At 36.2% G+C, this 22,564-nt stretch overlaps 2 protein-coding genes across 2 annotated transcripts in view; one reads left to right on the forward strand and one right to left on the reverse strand.

Moving 5' to 3' along the window:
• Positions 1 to 10,634, reverse strand: part of LOC130166830 (fibronectin type III and SPRY domain-containing protein 2) — a 25,073-nt gene extending 14,439 nt beyond the window's left edge. The window contains exons 1-7 of the mRNA XM_056372613.1: positions 10,504 to 10,634; positions 9,541 to 9,641; positions 8,963 to 9,264; positions 8,551 to 8,646; positions 7,993 to 8,226; positions 7,329 to 7,351; positions 6,792 to 6,913 (exon numbers count right to left, since the gene is read on the reverse strand). Coding sequence (XP_056228588.1) covers positions 6,792 to 6,913; positions 7,329 to 7,351; positions 7,993 to 8,226; positions 8,551 to 8,646; positions 8,963 to 9,253 — 766 coding nt within the window. The 5' untranslated portion in view covers positions 9,254 to 9,264; positions 9,541 to 9,641; positions 10,504 to 10,634. The remainder of the gene's footprint in view (positions 1 to 6,791; positions 6,914 to 7,328; positions 7,352 to 7,992; positions 8,227 to 8,550; positions 8,647 to 8,962; positions 9,265 to 9,540; positions 9,642 to 10,503) is intronic.
• LOC130166821 (WASP homolog-associated protein with actin, membranes and microtubules) lies at positions 10,045 to 22,564 on the forward strand. Its single transcript, XM_056372602.1, has 11 exons — positions 10,045 to 10,939; positions 12,549 to 12,722; positions 12,957 to 13,107; positions 13,735 to 13,904; positions 15,511 to 15,718; positions 17,247 to 17,431; positions 18,107 to 18,193; positions 18,317 to 18,412; positions 19,744 to 20,149; positions 20,794 to 20,936; positions 21,209 to 22,564. The coding sequence occupies exons 1-11, from the start codon at positions 10,151 to 10,153 to the stop codon at positions 21,362 to 21,364; spliced, it is 2,565 nt and encodes an 854-aa protein (XP_056228577.1). The 5' UTR covers positions 10,045 to 10,150; the 3' UTR covers positions 21,365 to 22,564.

Raw genomic sequence — 22,564 nt, forward strand, 5'->3', positions numbered from 1 at the left:
TAGAAATGTCGTAGTACAGTAAAGGATAAAAAGTCATAAAAACGTCATTGTATAGTAAGGCATAAAAATGTCAAAAATCGTCATAGTATAGTAAGGCATAAAAAAGTCAAAAAATGTAATAGTATATTAAGGCATAAAAAACGTCATAGTATAGTAAGGCATAAAAATGTCAAAAAAACATCATAGTATAGTAAGGCATAAAAATGTCAAAAAAACATCATAGTATAGTAAGGCATAAAAAGTCATAGTATAGTAAGGCATAAAAATGTTAAAAAAATGCCATAGTATAAAAAGGCATAAAAACATCATAATATAGTAAGGCATTAAAATGTCAAAAAAAGTCATAGTATAGTAAGGCATAAAAAGGTTGAAAAATATCATAGTATAGTAAGGCATCAAAATGTCAAAAAACGTCATAGTATAGTGAGGCATAAAAAATGTAAAAAAAATGTCATAGTATAGTAAGGCATTAAAATGTCAAAAAAGGCATTAAAATGTCAAAAAATGTCATAGTATAGTAAGGCATTAAAATGTCAAAAAATGTCATAGTATAGTAAGGCATAAAAAGGTAAAAAAAACATCATAGTATAGTAAGGCATAAAAAACGTCATAGTATAGTAAGGCATAAAATTGTCAAAAAATGTCATAGTATAGTAAGGCATAAAAAAAGTCATAGTATAGTAAGGCATAAAAACGTCAAAATATGTCATAGTATAGTAAGGCATTAAAATGTCAAAAAATGTCATAGTATAGTAAGGCATAAAATTGTCAAAAAATGTCATAGTATAGTAAGGCATAAAAAACGTCATAGTATAGTAAGGCATAAAAATGTCAAAAAATGTCATAGTATAGTAAGGCATAAAATTGTCAAAAAATGTCATAGTATAGTAAGGCATAAAATTGTCAAAAAATGTCATAGTATAGTAAGGCATAAAAAACGTCATAGTATAGTAAGGCATAAAAATGTCAAAAAATATCATACTATAGTAAGGCATAAAAATGTCAAAAAATGTCATAGTATAGTAAGGCATATAAACATCAGAGTATAGTAAGGCATTAAAATGTCAAAAAATGTCATAGTATAGTAAGGCATAAAATTGTCAAAAAATGTCATACTATAGTAAAGCATAAAAAGTCATAGTATAGTAAGGCATAAAAATGTCAAAAAATGTCATAGTATAGTAAGGCATAAAAATGTCAAAAAATGTCATAGTATAGTAAAGCATAAAAACATCAGAGTATAGTAAGGCATTAAAATGTCAAAAAATGTCATAGTATAGTAAGGCATAAAATTGTCAAAAAATGTCATAGTATAGTAAGGCATAAAAAACGTCATAGTATAGTAAGGCATAAAATTGTCAAAAAATGTCATAGTATAGTAAGGCATAAAAAGTCATAGTATAGTAAGGCATAAAATTGTCAAAAAATGTCATAGTATAGTAAGGCATAAAAAACGTCATAGTATAGTAAGGCATAAAATTGTCAAAAAATGTCATACTATAGTAAAGCATAAAAACGTCATAGTATAGTAAAACATAAGAAATGTCAAAAAATGTCATAGTATAGTAAGGCATAAAAAACGTCAAAAAATGTCTTAGTATAGTAAGGCATAAAAAGTCATAGTATAGTAAGGCATAAAAATGTCAAAAAATGTCATACTATAGTAAAGCATAAAAAGTCATAGTATAGTAAGGCATAAAAATGTCAAAAAATGTCATAGTATAGTAAGGCATAAAAATGTCAAAAAATGTCATAGTATAGTAAGGCATAAAAAACGTGATAGTATAGTAAGGCATAAAAATGTCAAAAAATGTCATAGTATAGTAAGGCATAAAAATGTCAAAAAATGTCATAGTATAGTAAGGCATAAAAAACGTGATAGTACAGTAAGGCATAAAAATGTCAAAAAATGTCATAGTATAGTAAGGCATAAAATTGTCAAAAAATGTCATAGTATAGCAAGGCATAAAAACATCATAGTATAGTAAAACATAAGAAACGTCAAAAAATGTCACAGTATAGTAAGGCATAAAATTGTCAAAAAATGTCATAGTATAGCAAGGCATAAAAATGTCAAAAAATGTCATAGTATAGTAAGGCATAAAATTGTCAAAAAATGTCATAGTATAGCAAGGCATAAAAACATCATAGTATAGTAAAACATAAGAAACGTCAAAAAATGTCACAGTATAGTAAGGCATAAAATTGTCAAAAAATGTCATAGTATAGCAAGGCATAAAAATGTCAAAAAATGTCATAGTATAGTAAGGCATAAAAATGTCAAAAAATGTCATAGTATAGTAAGGCATAAAAATGTCAAAAAATGTCATAGTATAGTAAGGCATAAAAATGTCAAAAAATGTCATAGTATAGTAAGGCATAAAAAACATCATAATATAGTAAGGCATTAAAATGTCAAAAAAAGTCATAGTATAGTAAGGCATAAAAAGGTTGAAAAATATCATAGTATAGTAAGGCATCAAAATGTCAAAAAACGTCATAGTATAGTGAGGCATAAAAATGTAAAAAAAAATGTCATAGTATAGTAAGGCATTAAAATGTCAAAAAATGTCATAGTATAGTAAGGCATTAAAATGTCAAAAAATGTCATAGTATAGTAAGGCATTAAAATGTCAAAAAATGTCATAGTATAGTAAGGCATAAAAAGGTAAAAAAAACATCATAGTATAGTAAGGCATAAAAAACGTCATAGTATAGTAAGGCATAAAAAAAGTCATAGTATAGTAAGGCATAAAAAAAGTCATAGTATAGTAAGGCATAAAAACGTCAAAATATGTCATAGTATAGTAAGGCATTAAAATGTCAAAAAATGTCATAGTATAGTAAGGCATAAAATTGTCAAAAAATGTCATAGTATAGTAAGGCATAAAAAACGTCATAGTATAGTAAGGCATAAAAATGTCAAAAAATGTCATAGTATAGTAAGGCATAAAATTGTCAAAAAATGTCATAGTATAGTAAGGCATAAAATTGTCAAAAAATGTCATAGTATAGTAAGGCATAAAAAACGTCATAGTATAGTAAGGCATAAAAATGTCAAAAAATGTCATACTATAGTAAGGCATAAAAATGTCAAAAAATGTCATAGTATAGTAAGGCATAAAAACATCAGAGTATGGTAAGGCATTAAAATGTCAAAAAATGTCATAGTATAGTAAGGCATAAAATTGTCAAAAAATGTCATACTATAGTAAAGCATAAAAAGTCATAGTATAGTAAGGCATAAAAATGTCAAAAAATGTCATAGTATAGTAAGGCATAAAAATGTCAAAAAATGTCATAGTATAGTAAGGCATAAAATTGTCAAAAAATGTCAAAAAATGTCATAGTATAGTAAGGCATAAAAAACGTCATAGTATAGTAAGGCATAAAAAACTTCATAGTATAGTAAGGCATAAAATTGTCAAAAAATGTCATACTATAGTAAAGCATAAAAAGTCATAGTATAGTAAGGCATAAAAATGTCAAAAAATGTCATAGTATAGTAAGGCATAAAAAGTCATAGTATAGTAAGGCATAAAAATGTCAAAAAATGTCATAGTATAGTAAGGCATAAAAATGTCAAAAAATGTCATAGTATAGTAAGGCATAAAAACATCAGAGTATAGTAAGGCATTAAAATGTCAAAAAATGTCATAGTATAGTAAGGCATAAAATTGTCAAAAAATGTCATAGTATAGTAAGGCATAAAAAACGTCATAGTATAGTAAGGCATAAAATTGTCAAAAAATGTCATACTATAGTAAAGCATAAAAAACGTCATAGTATAGTAAAACATAAGAAATGTCAAAAAATGTCATAGTATAGTAAGGCATAAAAAACGTCAAAAAATGTCTTAGTATAGTAAGGCATAAAAAGTCATAGTATAGTAAGGCATAAAAATGTCAAAAAATGTCATACTATAGTAAAGCATAAAAAGTCATAGTATAGTAAGGCATAAAAATGTCAAAAAATGTCATAGTATAGTAAGGCATAAAAATGTCAAAAAATGTCATAGTATAGTAAGGCATAAAAAACGTGATAGTATAGTAAGGCATAAAAATGTCAAAAAATGTCATAGTATAGTAAGGCATAAAATTGTCAAAAAATGTCATAGTGCAAGGCATAAAAACATCATAGTATAGTAAAACATAAGAAACGTCAAAAAATGTCACAGTATAGTAAGGCATAAAATTGTCAAAAAATGTCATAGTATAGTAAGGCATAAAAATGTCAAAAAATGTCATAGTATAGTAAGGCATAAACAGTCATAGTATAGTAGGGCATGAAAATGTCATAGTGCAAGGCATAAAAATGTCAAAGTATATAAAGGCATAAAAATGTCAAAAAATGTCATAGTATAGTAAGGCATAAAAACATCAGAGTATAGTAAGGCATTAAAATGTCAAAAAATGTCATAGTATAGTAAGGCATAAAATTGTCAAAAAATGTCATAGTATAGTAAGGCATAAAAAACGTCATAGTATAGTAAGGCATAAAATTGTCAAAAAATGTCATACTATAGTAAAGCATAAAAACGTCATAGTATAGTAAAACATAAGAAATGTCAAAAAATGTCATAGTATAGTAAGGCATAAAAACGTCAAAAAATGTCTTAGTATAGTAAGGCATAAAAAGTCATAGTATAGTAAGGCATAAAAATGTCAAAAAATGTCATACTATAGTAAAGCATAAAAAGTCATAGTATAGTAAGGCATAAAAATGTCAAAAAATGTCATAGTATAGTAAGGCATAAAAATGTCAAAAAATGTCATAGTATAGTAAGGCATAAAAAACGTGATAGTATAATAAGGCATAAAAATGTCAAAAAATGTCATAGTATAGTAAGGCATAAAATTGTCAAAAAATGTCATAGTATAGCAAGGCATAAAAACATCATAGTATAGTAAAACATAAGAAACGTCAAAAAATGTCACAGTATAGTAAGGCATAAAATTGTCAAAAAATGTCATAGTATAGTAAGGCATAAAAACGTCAAAAAATGTCTTAGTATAGTAAGGCATAAAAAGTCATAGTATAGTAAGGCATAAAAATGTCAAAAAATGTCATAGTATAGTAAGGCATAAAAAACGTCATAGTATAGTAAGGCATAAAAATGTCAAAAAATGTCATACTATAGTAAAGCATAAAAAGTCATAGTATAGTAAGGCATAAAAATGTCAAAAAATGTCATAGTACAGTAAGGCATAAAAACGTCATAAATGTCATAGTATAGTAAGGCATTAAAAGGTCAAAAAATGTCATAGTATAGTAAGGCATAAAAAGGTCAAAAAATGTCATAGTATAGTTAGGCATAAAAATGTCAGAAAACGTCATAGTACAGTAAGGCATAAAAATGTTAAAAAATGTCAAAGTATCTTTAGGCATAAAAATGTCAAACAATGTCATAGTATAGTAATGCAGAAAAACGTCATAGTATAATGAGGCACAAAAAAGTCAAAAAATTTCATACTATAGTAAAGCATAAAAACGTCATAGTATATTAAGGCATAAAAACTTCATAATATAGTAAGACATAAAAAAGTGTCATAGTATAGTAGGGCATGAAAATGTCATAGTATAGTAAGGCATAAGAAACGTCAAAAAAATGTCATAGTATAGTAAGGCATAAAAACGTCACAAAATGTCTTAGTATAGTAAGGCATAAACAGTCATAGTATAGTAAGGCATAAAAATGTCAGAAAATGTCATAGTATAGTAAGGCATTAAAATGTCAGAAAATATGATATGATATCAAGGCATAAAAATGTAAAGAAATTTCAAAGTTTATTAAGGCATAAAAATGTCAAACAATGTCATAATATAGTAAAGCATAAAAAGTCATAGTATAGTAAGGCAAAAAAATGTCATAGTATAGTAAGGCATTAAAATGTCAAAAAATGTCATAGTATAGTAAGGCATAAAAAGGTCAAAAATGTCATAGTATAGTAAGGCATAAAAATGTCAAAAAATATGATATGATGTTAAGGCATAAAAATGTTAAAAAATGTCAAAGTATATAAAGGCATAAAAACTTCATAATATAGTAAGACATAAAAAAAGTGTCATAGTATAGTAGGGCATGAAAATGTCATAGTATAGTAAGGCATAAAAACGTCATAGTATAATAAGGCATAAAAATGTCAAAAAATGTCATAGTATAATAAGGCATTAAAATGTCATAGTATAGTAAGGCATAAAAATGTCAAAAAACGTCATAGTATAGTAAGGTATAAAAACTTCAAAGTATAGTAAGGCATAAAAACGTCAAAAAATGTACATGTAGAAAATACCAATTACGATGTAAACAGCAAATGGACTGAGCAATGTACAGCAAATGAACTCAATGGTAAAGAAATGACACCAGTTATCTCTTTACAGGTTAGATGGTTATGAAATGTGGTCTGTTTACAATGTATCTTCATAATCATCATAATGTAAAAATTCAAACATCCTGGAAAAATTAGGAAGATATTCATAAATGCTTTTAGTTTATTTGTAAATTAATTAAATGTATGCACAGATGATTTTTTTTATTCATGGAATTTGTGTATTTGCAAATCTGTTTAATATTTGCAAGATATTCAGTGAATTTGCAAATAAAATTTTTGTATTTGTGGATTTTAGAGATTACAAATTTATGCACGGATTGTCGATCTGTTCACACAAATATTGAAACAAATCTACCTCCATATTATAGACAGTCTAAGGTGTTCATGAGCACAATTTGTCAAAGGAAACTGTGCAGATATTGACAAGAACATTAACCTTAATCTGTTTGTGAATCAAACCTGGAACAACATTGATGGAGTCCATCATGGTTTTCACATCTGACAGGTCAGCGAGTGGTGTTTTCAACTCAAGATGTGTAGACAACGTGAGGTCAGGCTCCTCTTTGGCAAACTCCTCAATTCTGGTGTCGTACAAAAAAAAAAAAAAAAAAAAGAGCTCTGAATACTGAGATTTAACATAAAGTTAAAGAAACTTGTGTCATGCCATTCATCTGGATCAGTTCAGATCATTCAATTCAAAAACTTAAGATCCACTTACTAACTTTTCCTTGAGCTTTCAACCTTTCATCCACTTCTGCAGTGGATGGAAATTTCTCGGTTGTCATCAAGACCGACTACCCCCATATCATGGAAACTAAGCTATCTCAATACTCTGCAAAAAGCTAGCAAGTGGACTTGTCAAACTACTTTTTGAAAAGCCAAGAATTTACTTTTAGCTGAAAATCAGTCTACTATAACATTAGTCTGGTTAGTCTTTTGAAATCACAATGCAGTGTCACACCTCATGGCATACTCACTGAGCAGCATCATAATCACCTTTTAATGGTGGGCATTACTGTCTGTCAACAAAAGGTCAGAGAAAGCAACTGAACAACACATTAAATGAATGTAGAAATTCTAAACAATACCTCATATCCACAAGTCATGCTTTATTCTGCAGGACTATAACAGTAGAATTACTGTCTCACGGTCGTATGCTTCCACCAACCAGCCAAGTTGAATTATGGTCAATATCTCCCCTTCCAGAGTTAAGGTGTTTAATAATAGCCAGAAGTGTTTTTGCAGAACATTATGATGTCACTGTGAAATTGATCTTTGACCATTTGGATATAAAACGTCATAGCTTCATCATTTTATCCTATTAGCTGTTTGTGTTAAATTGTGTCATAATCAGCATATGAATTGTGAGTTATGGCCAAAATTCTAATCAGTTCATCCTTGAGTTCAAGTGAATGTTTGTGCCAAATCTGAAGAAATTCCCTCAAGGCGTTACTGAGATATACCATTCAAGAGGCCAAACATAAGCTTTGTGAGGTCACATTGACCTTGACCTTTGTCCAACAAATCTAATAAGTTCATCTTCGACTCCAAATGGACATTTCTGCAAAATTTGCACACACACACACACACACACACACACACACACACACACACACACACACACACACACACACACACACACACACACACACACACACACCTTCAGGAAAAGCCTTTTGTCGCGGCTGCGGTAGATCTCCTGGGCTGTCTCAATGAGCTCCTTGGAGGCATCCAGCGCCTGACCACATGCCAGCAGCTGTCTGTACAGGGCTTCCAGCTTGCTCTTCTTCTCCTCCTCCAGTCCAGCTGCCCTCTCATCATATCGCTGAGACAGCGTCTGCAGCACATCGTTGTAGTGCTGCTCCAAATGTTGCTCCCGACGGCCAAAGTTCTCCTGTACATACATGATCATAAATGATCATAGTTGCACAGTTAGAAATTTAGACATTTGTTATGTGTTAGACAAAATAAGAAAAGAAAAATGAGGAGGTGATGAATGAAATGGACATGTTTGTTTCTTCAGTTCAACACTTTACAGTTTGAAATATAAAATCTGGCATTGTGAACTTTATTTCTGTCTTCAAGCTCTATAAAACAAAATAACAATAAAAAGTTATATTCCCAAATGCTCAAACAGCCATAAAATAATAAATCAATGTCAAAACACATTACAACAATCTGTTTCACTAAACTGAAAGACTTGGAGTGTTATATTTACCTCCACAGTGAGAAAGATTTCCTCCAGATGACCTGCAAAGTTCTCCATCTCAGCAACCTTCCCTTGCAGGTGATTCCTGGTCATGACAATCTCACTCTGAAAACAACAGTGAGTTACAATTTTAGCCTTTCTCTTTCCAATTCAAACCAGAAACACACTATTTTTCAGCATGTGCTTTCAGGTCTTTCTGCTCATGCCTGTGGCTTGGTAAAAAAAAAAAAAATATATATATATATATATAAAATTATTAAACTACAGATATTAGTCCACAGTTTTTAACTGTTTTTAATGGATTGCTTTTTCACTGATCCTCACAAGAATCAATTTTGGTTTAACAGAGGTCAAATAAAATCAGAAAATATCAAATATTTAATTGATACATCAAGGACCAAAGCTATGTTAGAGTCCCCACCTCGGTTTCTCCCTCTCTAAACACATCATCATCATCATCATCATCATCATCAAGTCCATCTTCTGCCCCAGTGGGAGAAGGAGGGCTGTCCTCACAGCGCTCAAAGCGAAGGGACTCGTTGGTGCCGACAGAGAACCTCTGCAAGGTGGAAATGTCTTGGGTAGCCCTTCCTCCTCTGGCTGAAGCCACCTTGTAGGGCTCCATGGTGTTCGACTCTCTGCTTAAGTCTTGGTTTTCAGCTTCTTCTGTAATCACATCCAGTTTGCCTCCTCTGATCTCATACAGGTCCATGAGGAGAGTGACTGGGGGAGGACAGAGCTTCACAACTCAGATTTTTTTTGATACAAGATCAATCTAATTCAAAATTTTTTACTCTAAACTAAATAGAATCAACCACTTAGAATATTCTAAAAACCCTGCATCAAATAATGCCTAAACAAAATGAACACAACAGCATGTGAGAACTCTTTAAAAAAAAAAAAAAAAAAAAACTACGCTCTGAACCAAGCAACTTGCCTGTGCAGAACAAGCAATTAATCAAATTATTGATAGTGAAAAGTAACTGAGATCAAATTTACCTGGATACTTCAATAATCCTGTTTGGTCTAAACAACCATATCAGGCCAACAGTGCTGTCCGACAAGTCAACTCTGTAAGCAGTCCAACCCTCACCCAGACGCTGTGACAAAAATAGATTGGACTCAGCTCAAATGTCAGAGGTATGTCAAACATGCCTGCAGGAAATTAGTTATTTACTGAACAAACCATACAGTTTGACAAGTTAGACTAGTTAGAGGCCTGAGTTTTTTCAAACATCATAAAAACCCTTGTAATTAGAGCCACTTTGTTAATTTCTTTGATATTATGAGCTGGAAATCCCCGAACATGTGATTCAAAGGTTAAAGTTGAACACAATGCCCTGATGGTGCTTTCAACGCTCCTCGTAAACTCCCCCTTCGGTCATTCAAACTCTATAATTTAAATTGTGAACTCACCTGCTCTTTTAGTACCCCTGTCATCAAAGTTGAAAGCGAGTAGTTTTTTGGAACTATTGCTTTGACGTATAAATCAAGCAACGCTGTCTTGCTGCGCACTGAAAGGAAGGTTACTGGGGAGAAATTGCGTGCTATCAATACTAGTAGTGGTGTTAAGATGGATTTCTAGGCCAAGTAATGTTTACAAAGCGACATGGCTTTCGTCTTCTCTTCTCTATCGACTGTATTTTCAATAACTGTCATACCAACTTCAATTAACTTTAGATTGTATTCTTTAACGTTGGATTTAAAGATAATTCCCAATATTTTTGAGGCACCTGAAAGCATCTTGCGTCACACAAATGGCGGACGTTGTAAACAGAGCCAGCAGCTTCTCAGAGGCCAAAGTGAAACAGCTCTTTTTAAGATGAATAACGTAGATTATGAGCGCTTGGATAGTCTGGAGGGCTGGGTGGCCGTTAAAAGCAACATATTTGAAGAAACGGAGACGTTTAAACTGGGTTTTATCGTACAGTGGAATGTCATCGAGTGTAAATTCGCTGTCACCTGCCATAATCGGACGTTACAACGACAGAAACGCAAAGCCGAAGTTGTCGTCGGCGACCCTCCGATGAGCTGGGCTGGACTCTTCTCCGTGAGCGATCTGAAACACATCCATCAACAGTTTTCATGTGTGGCAGACGTCCTGGGAGCCTGTTTCCCAGATTTGTCAGAGTTTGAAGAGGGCAACATTTGGGACTTGCTCTTCCTGAATCGGCGGTCGGGTGCCGAAGACGACGATGACAGAGATTTTGATTCACCGTGTAGGAAACTGGAAAAATATTTCAGCACAGCCATTGACATCTGTGGACGGAAAATTGTTCTCGATACGTTATTCACCCAGGATGAGCGGGATGTTGAGGAATACTTTGAAAATCTGCAGGAGTTCAAGAGGAAGACCATGCAGGAGGAGATGTCGAGGGCCAAGGGACACCTGCGACAGGTGAGGGGGGTGTGGGCGGGATCAAATGAGCTCTCACATCAGTGTGGTTGTGTTGAGGGACCACCGGTATTTAAACCCTCAGCCACTTTATTACATCTTGATAAAATCAGTGCAGTGGTGGAAAATAACTAAGTACATTTATGCAAGTCCTGTACTAAAGTACTGTTTTGTGAACCTTTTACTTTGCTAGAGTATTTCCATTTTATATTACTTAAAATGAATGAATTACTTTATACTTATACTCCATTACATTTTAAATGCAAATATTGTCCTTTAACTCTGCCACATTTATATGACAGCCATTGCTGCAAGCCAATTAACAGATTCAGATTATTAATACAAAATATAATAGAGAATAAAATCATGATTTAGGCCTATTATTATAGATTAAGCTACCCAGCAGTATTTAAAGCAGTTAAAATTAGCTCCACCTTTACCAGCTGTGTCATTAAAGTGATGCTTACACATTAATGCATCAATAATAATCTTACAATCTTACTCTGCATCATAAGTACTTTTACTTTTGGTACTTTATATTTTAATACTTTTGTACTTTTTGAATGCAGGACTATTATTTGTAACTGAATATTTCTACACTTAAGTAAATGGTACTTCTTCCACTGACAGTTTCAAATAACACTAAATCGGAGACTGCATTCGTTTAGCTGTGTTTTTACAATTCAAACTGTACTGTTGAATTATTATTAATGATGACGCAACACAGTACAAGTTAATGCGGGTGTTTGTTTTGCCCATAGAAGAAGAGGTGTATGATCTTGAACAGTGCTTTACTAATGTCAGCATAGTTTGAACTGCTCCTGCCTTCTTCTAAACCTCTTGCCTGTGTGCACCACAGCTGACACTCATAAAGGACAATCTTTGATGCCCCCAAAAATATATGTTATATAAGAAGGAATGTTTCACTTGGGTAAAAGACAAAGGGATTGCGGATTTAGTAAAGCTTGGGAAACCTGTAAGCTTTTGAATGTTACCATGCAGGACTAGCACCACACAGTGGTGTTACAAGTCTGAAAATAGGCCTACAATGACACAGCAAAGCCTTGCTGTATAAATGCTCTAGATGTTGCAACACTAACAGGACTGATGTTTGTTTTTCAGTCAGTGAGCTTTGCCAGCCGTTTTGACATTTATATGAATTGAAGTGATATGAGCACAGAAATGTAACAAGAACCTTCAGGAGTCGTATTGTACAGTCACTATGTCTATTATTACCTTCTTCAACCAACCCCATTCTCCCCTCTACCTGACAGCTTTTCATTTATTGATCAAGATGACCTAGGTGCAGACAAGGTCTGTGGTGTAAAGGTGTCAAATGGTTTGAGGAGGCAAATTTGTTTGACTTCAGTGGCGAATGTCAGAGAAATGACTCCAGGTATCAACTGGTACTGAACCACTAATCTCTGGCTTCACCAGTCAACCTTCAGCCCACCTGGTTATGAACGTTGTATTCTGAAAGGACTAATATTTATTGCTATATTAGTGTGCACAGATATGATTATAAACAGCTCCCTGCTGAAATGTTTCTTTTTCTCCAGTTAATTTGAAAGACGAGAGTATATAATAGTGTTTATGTCCTCCATGTTTACAGCTGCTGCAGAGTCATGGCAGCGCAGACCGAATGGTTGTGCTGCTCAGCATCTATGAGGAAGAGGATGAGTCCTACCAGGACCTGGTCACTGTGGCCACCACCTTCTTCCAGTATCTGCTGCAGCCTTTCAGGGACATGAGAGAGCTGGCCTGCCTCTACAAGATGGAGATCCTGGTAAATACAGCCATTTATTTAGCTGCTTTTTTAGGATGTGGTAAATTAATATATACAGAGAACTGACTTAACACAGTTTGATGTTTTTATGTACCATTCAAGGAACATGTGAGGTCCAGTTTTATCCTCTACCTAAACTAAAATTGACTAAAAGCTGCTATATATGTATGTATATATGTATGTGGGTTAAGTATCTTTAAGAAAATAGTTGTCCACTGTTTTTGCTCCCTGCAGAAGTCTTTGGAGTTTGAGGACTTGGGACCTAAGAGAATTGCAGCTCTGGAGAAGGAGGCGGAGGAGTGGAGAATGAAAGCAGAAGATGCAGTCGCCTCAATTCAGGACATCACTGTCACCTACTTTACGCAGACTTCAAAGGCTCTGGCTGGTATAAGTTGTTGTTTTGCTGCTTATTTGCGTATGGATGACTTAATTAATGACTTTTATGAGTCATTTCTCTGCACACAGGGGACAAGAACTGCCGTAGGTCACAAGCTGCATTGGAACTGCATACAAGCAACATATTGATGATATATGTGATCTAACATTCAAATAATGAAAAAGTCCAAATACAATACACATTGTTATTTTGAGACACAGACAGTAAATTGTTGAAAATTAACTAAGATGAACTAAATAAGTACTTTACTGCCCCTCCTACATTTAGATTGAATCAAAAATCTTAATTTTTAGGCAGCCACCTTTTAATTTGGGTAATTTGTATTTACAAGATGAAGTCCACAAACTATTTGGTTAGCAAATGTAGTTATGTCTATATAGGTTTAAGGAAAACAGCAAATATATATTACAACACTCATGGCAGCTCCTGAAATGCCTTGAACAACACAAACTGATTACATCTAACTTTGTAAAGTATTGGCAGTATTGATCAGTGGTTTACTTTTAAAATCAAATTTCTTTTTCTTTATCTTTCATGGTAATATACAGTATACTGAATGTGCTTTTTGTGTGATGCAGACATACATAACAGACACTTGTGTACATAAACGTCCAGGTATGTTAAAGCAGATGGAGGAGGATAAGTGTCGCTTTGGACCGGCTGCCTGGGCGTCTGCAGCTCCCCGGCTGGAGAAACTACGCTTCTTATTGGCCAAAGAAACCCTGCAGCACATGAGAGCTACAGAGATGTGCCTCAACCGCAAGAAAGACAGCATCAGAGAGAGGGTGTGTGTCTTACAGTTCTTTGAACAACACATGCAGCAGTGGTTTTTCTAGTGGTTCTGTAATCAGTCAGCATGTTCCATAATGTTTTATTGGACTGTGACACAGTTATAAGGCTGTCAAAGTCATTAGCTGTCATTTAGATCTGTATTTCCAGTGCCAAGGCCAGCACTGCTTTTGTACTGGTTGTAAGTTTGAAGAGATGTGGCACAGTGCCTGCTTGCCCTCATGTGTCTTTCACTTGGTATTCCAGTCTGATGTGAATCTTTGGCTGCTAAAGTCCTTTGATCTATTTATAAAGCCTCTCTAAAAACATAGACAATCCCCTTGATACACCCCCAAAACCTGCATGCATAGATAAGTGAGTGTGTCTGTGTGTGTGTCTATGCATACTCAAAACGTGCGAGCTGCATGCACATCAGTGACTACAGGGGGACCATATTTATAATGTTAGGATCACAGTACTTTGGGAAAACTGTAGTGAAGTACTTGCTGCTATGGGATGTCGTGCTGTGCGTTTGAGTTTTTCAGAAGAGAACAGAGAAAACCTTCAGCACCTTCACCTTCATGTGGCTGCATTATTCATCCGATTAAGCTCTTTAAAAATCAGGTTTCAGAATGCTGGCAGTGTGTACCACTGTGAAATCAACGTGAGCCTTTACAGAGACAGCTGTGTGTGAGCGTTTCTGATGAGATCAGTAAACTACACCTACTCAGACTCTTGTGGCACCATAACTCGGTAGCTCTGCCGAGTGCGCTGGTGTTCCTACAGATGTCACAGCATGACTCCTTTACATTTAGATTGTGTGTTTATGTATGTGTGAAATGAGCTGGATGTAATCCCAAATTAATTCAATCTCTGCAGCACTTGTGTCATATCCAAACAGTGTGTGTGTTTCTATTTGACATAACTTTAAGTATTTAAGTATGAACACATGCTTTGAATCATTAACTACATATCAAGTATACTTAACATGACTGCACTATCTTGCAGGTAGCTGTTGGTTTCAGTTCATTTCATCACAGTATGAAAGTCAAATTGCAGAGATTATACTCGTTTCAGATACATTATCAATCACAGACCCTCAGCTTTATTTTTTTCACCTAGTAACGCAGTTAAGAGCTGAGACTATATAAAAAAAAACTCCTTGTTATCTTATTCAAGGACACTCCCACATCCAGAATTTGAGTATGCTGTCAAAAAGTATAACATTAACAAGCTGCTGTGTCAAAAATGAAACCCAGCAGGCAAACGATGAGAAAAGTACTGTAGAGGATAATGTGGTGGATATTCTTTCACTTAATAGCTTAAACTTGGACAGCTGACTCTTTAAGTAAATTTCATTCAAGGTGTCTTTGACCACAGAAAGAAGAGAGCCTCGCCATCTTTCTGAGAGACTAGTGTATCAAGCCTCAACGTCTCTGCAAGTTAAGGTTAACTACATACTTACAAAAATGGAGAACAGCAGCTAAATCAAAACGTATGGTCTGATTTAGAAGATGGTCAGCAATATGTACTCAGTATGTACGTAAGAGACTGTACTATACAAAGCCACCAGTATGATGCTTTAATGGGGCTGACCTGAATTTTTCTGTTGTTGTGTTGCAGCTGGGCAGCCTGTCTGGCGGAGTCCAGAGCCAGAGAGCTGATTCTGGGTCTGCGTCTGAGGATGGCCAGCAGCAGGACACAGTGGACCAGCTGGAGCTGCAGTTCTATGAAACCCAACTAGAACTGTACGACACCAAGTTTGAGGTCCTGAAGAATGAGGAGCAGCTGCTGGTGGCTCAGATAGACACGGTGCGACGGCAGATTAAAGGTATACTTACACTGCATTTGAGTAGCACAGAGCTGAACAGTGGATGTGTAGGCTACATCTGGTTTATAGGGAGAGAGAGGGAGTTTGAAACATACCACCACCCATTGAGCTAAATTGTTGTAAAGCACTCCATACAAAAACTCTGTAATAACATTCATAAATCATAAAACCAGAAGATTTAAGTACAAAATAGTGAAGAGCAGAGAGAAAGGGTTCAAGGTTGTCTCACACTGTGAAACTGTAATTGGAATCAAAAGGTCCTCCCGCTAATTTCCATCCTTGCCTGAACACTGTATTTGAATTAATACAGTAATACAGTGAATGGCTGCTAAAATAGAAAAGTTTGAACAAAATACAGCCCTGCAATTAATCTTAGCTCACCAAAAGGGACAGGTCAGCGAAGCCACAATTTGAGTCCCCTTTTTTTAGCCCATATTTTTTCACATTTTGACACCTTAAAAAGTACGGCAAAGTAGACAGGCGCTGCTCCCAGTTTGAAAACCTTTGGTATAGAGGTAAGGGGGGAAATGTCTTTAATTTTAATCTCAATTTTAATTCGGTGAACTGGCCCTTTAAAAATGCATGTGTTTTTTTATGTTGACTCAGTGATACGTCGGTTTCATTGAAAGGTGTCTCCAGTATTTTGCCCACCTCATTTAAGCACTACTACTAAACACACCTCACAACATAATGCTACATTCTACTCACACAGTGTCACTTATCATTAAAAATGACAACATGTTTATTGCAGGAGTGCTATACTGGATTACATGATGTACTTTTTGTTTTTCTGGTCACTTAGTGTGTTGTGCTTGGGTTTTACTTTGGGGAAACATTTTGTTCATGGAAATATTTCCCTAATTGCTCCTCCTGGGACGTGGGATGTTTGCTTCCAAGTTGTGTGTAAGTACATGCTGTGTATTTACTTGCGTGTGGTGTCTTTGGCTGTGTGTGTCCTGACACTGACTGGTTTCAGGTTTATTTTCTCAACCGAAAAGCAGGAAGGTGTTTCCTCTACCAGTAAAGGAAGCAGGAGGACAGAAAAAAGAGATGAGAATATGTGAATGAAAGGAGGCTGCTCTGAGTTTATGGCATATTTCAAAGTTTATAATGTAAATAAAAGGCTTCTCAATGTACATTTTCGTAAAGGACACTAGTTTTCCTGTTGACAGAAAGAAAGTTTACCAAAAAACAGGAAATAATCAGATTTCTTAAAAACACGTAACCTACACGACAACTACGGTCGACATCAGGGTGACACCTGAGGCACAATGTGCTCTGTTTAGGGTGAACTTTGATTGTTGTGGTGCCAGAACTCCTTGGCTTGTTTGTCTGGCATAAAGCTTTACATACTTTATATAGATACACAGTGCATACTCTCATAATTGAGACTTTGTGATGACAACAGAGAAGTTGGTTGCCACAATATTGTATGAAGCATCACGAAACTGTAGAGGTATAACTGTATGAGTTGGAGGAGTTCCTGGTGAACAGGTGTCAGACTGACCCGACTGCGTTTGTGTTTCAGAACTGAAGGAGGAGGTGGTTTACTATGATGTGTGTGAAGATCCAGAGGAGCTGCAGAGCTTGGTCCACACAGGCATCCAACAAGCAGACTCTCCGGCCGTCAGTCAACTCAAAAGACGCCTACAGACCTTGGAGACCAAGAGAGGCAACATCTGTGCCCGGCGAGCTTATCTCCGTAACAAAAAGGTGTGGGCGCGTACGACTGACATTCATTATTTTTTCAGAAGACATTCTGCCCCATTTAAAAATTATATTTAGTGGCATTTGGAGGACAAATGTATTGATCTGAGTAGTAGATTGGAAATAGTTGGAAATGTTAATGAAAGAAGATGGTTCCATTTGCCCCACTCTCTATTCCCTTCATGTCTCCAAATGCTGCAAGTTTTTTTTACAATCGTTTTTACTACATTGTTTTATTTTTAGCTCACAGTAATTCAAGTGCAGTTGGTGCAATTGGCATTTCTCCTTCCCCTGGCTGTATGCTCATTTGTCTGATTTAAAAAAAAAAAAAAAAAAAAAAACATTTTATTGCTCAGAGAAAAGTGGGAAGAGTCCCCTGGTTAGTGGCTCCCACAAATCACATCCAGTAATCCACAGGGAACAAGAGTCACACGCATGAATATTTAGCAATGCAGTAAAAAACAAAGCTCTACCAAATAACTGAGACATTATTTGCTCCTCATTTTCAGTTTCAGTGACTTTTTCTGAACCTTGAAGGACATATTTGTCCAAACACCAATGAATGTCTATGGTGGACTATGGTGTGTACATGTCAAACTGTAATTGTGTTTTTATATAGTATGTAATATAGTATATGATAATGTTAATATATCGTGTATTAATGTTTGTGTGTATTTTTAGGATCAGTGCATGGATGCCCAAGAACAGAAGCAGCTGGCAGCTAAGCAGAGCTCCAAAGTCTTCAACCAGCATCATCAAGTCCGCCTGGTACGTCGCCACAGCAACAAGACAACCCACAGAGATGCTCTGACACCGGCAGAAGCCGCAAATGAGACTGGATCCAATTCTGTTTCTCTAATACCTCTCACTGTCTCCCTCTGTTGTCTGCAGAAACGAGAGAAGAGGAAAGAAGAGGAGCAGAGGAGAAAACTGTGGGTGGACCAGGAGCGAGAGAAGACTCTGAGCAGATTACGATCCTTCAGAGAGGTCAGGCGCTCTCATTGTCTCTGGTCTGCCCCCCCCCCCCGCCCTGCAGCTTCAACTTTGTTAATAAAACCCCAGAGCCTCCTGCTTCATACCAGCTTAATTCAATAGTTCCCCTCAAAATTAAAATTCAGTTGTTAACTGCTCGGCCCCAACATCACAGGAAGCTCTGGTTATGGACATGCTGTCTTGCTGAATCATAACAGAAGTCATCTCAGGGCAATTTTCATATAGAGCAGGTCTAGACTGTGCTCTTTATAATGTTATTTACAGGGAGCCAACATTCCCCCATGAGCAGCACCCGGTGACAGTGGCAAGGAAAAACTCCCGTTCACCAGAGCTGGTCAACAGTGAATAAAATAACATAAGGAAGTGAATTTTGGACCTTAATTAGTGCACAAGTGTTGGTATTTATGGATTAGAGACTTGTTGAAACAAGATTTAATTCGGATGAAGCGGTTGATGTTAAATACTCAAGATTTTTAATAACGATCTCCCAAATTTAGATGTGAAAGATTTGTGATGAAGATGTTCTGGTGTTAGAATATTTTACAGTTGAACAGGAAATGTATTGTTCTTAACTCCACACTTCTATCTGCTCTGCTCTGATCTTCTCCTCTGCAAACTCTTGTGTTGCAGTAAACAGAGGAGTCTACTGAAGTTGCTATGTAATGTTGACACTGTCAGTTCTCACCTGCTGCATAATTTCCTAAGTTTTTCTTTAAAAACTTGAATATAACGAGCTGGAGAAGGTACATAATAATTGTAACAACTAACACTTTGTAATTAGTACCAAATTGCATAAGCCTATCTTGGAAATACTCTTGTAATTTGCAGCTAAATACCAGTTCATATGTAGGAAATTATGAGGAAAGTTTCCAGGAAACTAGCAGGAAAATACAGGACCCATAAAAAAGTGTTACTGAAATCACTCATTTGAGACACGCTAGCAGCTACTAAGAACTTAGAAACAACTTCACGAATGAAGTCAGTAATGGATTTACAAATAGCCAGAGCAGCTCAGTCCAGAACAGCTACTCAGTGGCGAGATCGTTTTTGCCAAACAAACAATTCTTGTTTTCAAAGATCATCCAACTCGAGCAGATTGGGAGGATTTATTTTCTCTTCATGTCAGCATCATGGTTTCAGATTTTTGTGCACATTCCCTCTGTCACTTCAGTTAAATCTCAAGTCACTGTGAGACCTATTTAAAACAAAAGAGCATTAGCCTGTTGTGTGGCATCGTCTTGTGTCTTTGCCGTCTCTCTCAGAACCTGAGATAACGTCCTTATTTCTTAAACTGTTTTACCCCCTTTTCTACCATCTTTTTCAAGAAGCGACAGGGCCAGTACATCCTGAAAACTCCTCAGTCCAGGATGTCTCCTTCAGAAGTCCCGTGTCCCTCCCAGCCGCTGTCCATCATCAGCCTCGGCCCCTCTCCCTCCTCTGAAGGACCCCCCCCCTCCGTCCGTTCTGCACCCCGACGCAACAAAGCACCCAAGAAACAGCAGCCTAAAGACATCCCTGTTCAGATCTATTCCCCGCCGCCGCCTCCAACAACAAATATCCCTTCTGCACCTCCGCCCCCTCCACCACCACCACCACCACCACCACCACCACCTCCCCCACCACTGCCCCCTGCTGTAACTCCCCAAGCTTCCTCTGAGGACACACCAATGCCTCTCAGTGAAAAAGAGGACCCTCCTTTCCCAGCCAAGAACATGCTCAAACAAAATATAGGTGAGAGTGAAACACATACAGTAATAATTCTTCTGTTAATGCGTCTGTAATAAATGGACACCAGAGGATAAATCGTTTTGATGTCCATTTATTTGGAAAAAATTCAATACAGATGGAGTAGGATGTGTGAATTTGTCTGACTACTGGGAAGGTCATGTTTGTTTTTTCCACAGTGTGCTTTGAGAGAGAGAGGGAGTGTGCATGTGCGTGTGTATGTGTGTGTGTGTGTGTGTGTGTGTGTGCGCGCGCGCATGCCTGTACATGGTGTTCTGTCCTAAATTCCCAACTTCCCCCATGAGGCCAGAGGAGGCATTTTACCTCAGTTGTGATCCTGCTGATGCACACTCTCAGCTCCAGAGAGACAGTAACGTCCAGCACAACTTCAGTTTTTGGAGCTTTTGTGAAATGAAAGTCAGTCAAGAGGAAGCTTGTTTTTAAAAATGAATAGAGATTGTGCACCAGCGAGAACTTGGTGAAAGCTCTGTGCAGTCTGCTTTGTAGTGACGTATTTCAGATGCTTCATCAGCAGTGATATTAAAAGTGACAACTGCAGAATTACCAACAATTTAAATTCTTCAGTTCCAATGTAGCTTCTTCCATCATCGTAAAAGTGTCTGTTCTCCTTTATTGTTGTATTTCTGTAGGAACAATGGATGAAGTTTTGGCCTCACTGCAGCGTGGACAGATTCAGCTTCGAAAGGTCCCCACTCCCAGAACAGCGCTCCCTGCTGCTGACCCGAGGAGCAGTCTGATGTCTGCCATCCGACAGGGAGTCACCCTGAAGAAGGTGAGATGTTCTACAGTAATCCCATGCATGGATCCAGGCCGTGTTAACTGATTAATTCAATTACTAGAAATTATTGTTACATACAGCTGTGACGTAACTGTAAGCCTTGTTGTTTGTTTTCGGTCATTCTTCGAACCATATGAAAAAAGGTTTTGAATTTCATTCTGTGTGGTTTTAAAAAGGTCTTAACAAGTCTTAAATTGACTTTTGTGAACACTGCAGAAGCCCATTAATATGGAACTGTAATAAACTGTTATTGTGTCGTGCTATAGGTGGTTCCTGCACGTGCAGAGGTCCTAAGCAGCGGAGACAACGAGCTGGAGCGCAGCATCAAAGCTGCCATGATGAGGATGAAGAAGGTGGCGGCCGACTCTGATGAGGACGACAGAGGAGATGACGAGACACACAGTGGAGACTGGGACAGCTGAGCACACGCACACACACACACACACACACACACACACACACACACACACTCACACTCACACTCACACACATATACCGATGAAGCTGTTCTCTTATATTGTCCCTGTTCTGTTTTATCCAGCTTATGTTGCTGCCAAATTTTCACCAGAAAGCTTCTTTGACAGTGGGAGGATTATGCCTCTTCTGACATAAACATTGCAGGTTGTTGAAGTTGTCACACAGTAATCATATTTGTTTTTTAAATAGCCCTGATATGTTGAAATACATCAAAAACTGCTTAAATCCAACTAGCCAGCAAATGGCAGAGTCAGGATTTAGCAGTTGGTTTGCAGAAATCTCAAACTGAGCGAAGGAGGTGTTGTGCTACAACATTCATTAGGGAGAAAAGCTGAGCAATAGCACTGTAGTACAGTGTGTAAATGATTGAATTTCTGAAGGCCTTTTGTGAGACTGTCACACAGCATGGGAAGCCTGTGCCACAGGCTCACACAACTACACTACACAACTCCACTATCACACTTCTTCTGTTATTTTGAATGTAATTACAACCGAACAACTGTTTTCTAACTTGACTTTACCCCTAAGGGCTACCGCAAATTGACTTTTGTAGTTTTTGCGTTTTATTACTAAACAAAGCAAGAGTTATGTTCTGAAGTGCAGTGTTAATTATTTACAGCCTACATGTCTGTGTGTTAGAGGCCGTTTGATGCACTGTCCTGTCCTTTTTCTTTTTGTGTAAGAAAAGTGTGAATGTGTTAGGCTTTATTTCAGTGCAATTTATACATGATTTGTTATTTCTTCATCTCTGATGCCATAACAAATGAATTGACAAAGAAAGAATGCTAGATTCATGTTTTGTAACTATGTCCTTCTAATGATGGAAAAAAGCTTGCTCACAGGTTATTGTTACTGTTTAGGGCAATCTCCATACTTATACTTATGACCTTTGAACCTGTGACAGAGCACTTGACTTACCTGAACCTCTCAAAAAGACAAAGTTATAATGTATTATGCACAAAATACATGGGTTACAGGGGAAATTACTAATTATTGCACTTTGTTTTAAAACTTCTTTTTCTGCAAAGATATGAAACTTATTCCAGTGTGTTACAGACGAGCTGTGGGCTGATGATGGGTGAGGCTGAAACACACTTGTACTGCTGTGTTTTAATAATAAATGTAATGACATGTAAGATCATAAA

This window comes from Seriola aureovittata, chromosome 1 (genome assembly GCF_021018895.1).
Source record: "Seriola aureovittata isolate HTS-2021-v1 ecotype China chromosome 1, ASM2101889v1, whole genome shotgun sequence".
NCBI classification, from domain to species: Eukaryota; Metazoa; Chordata; class Actinopteri; order Carangiformes; family Carangidae; genus Seriola; species Seriola aureovittata.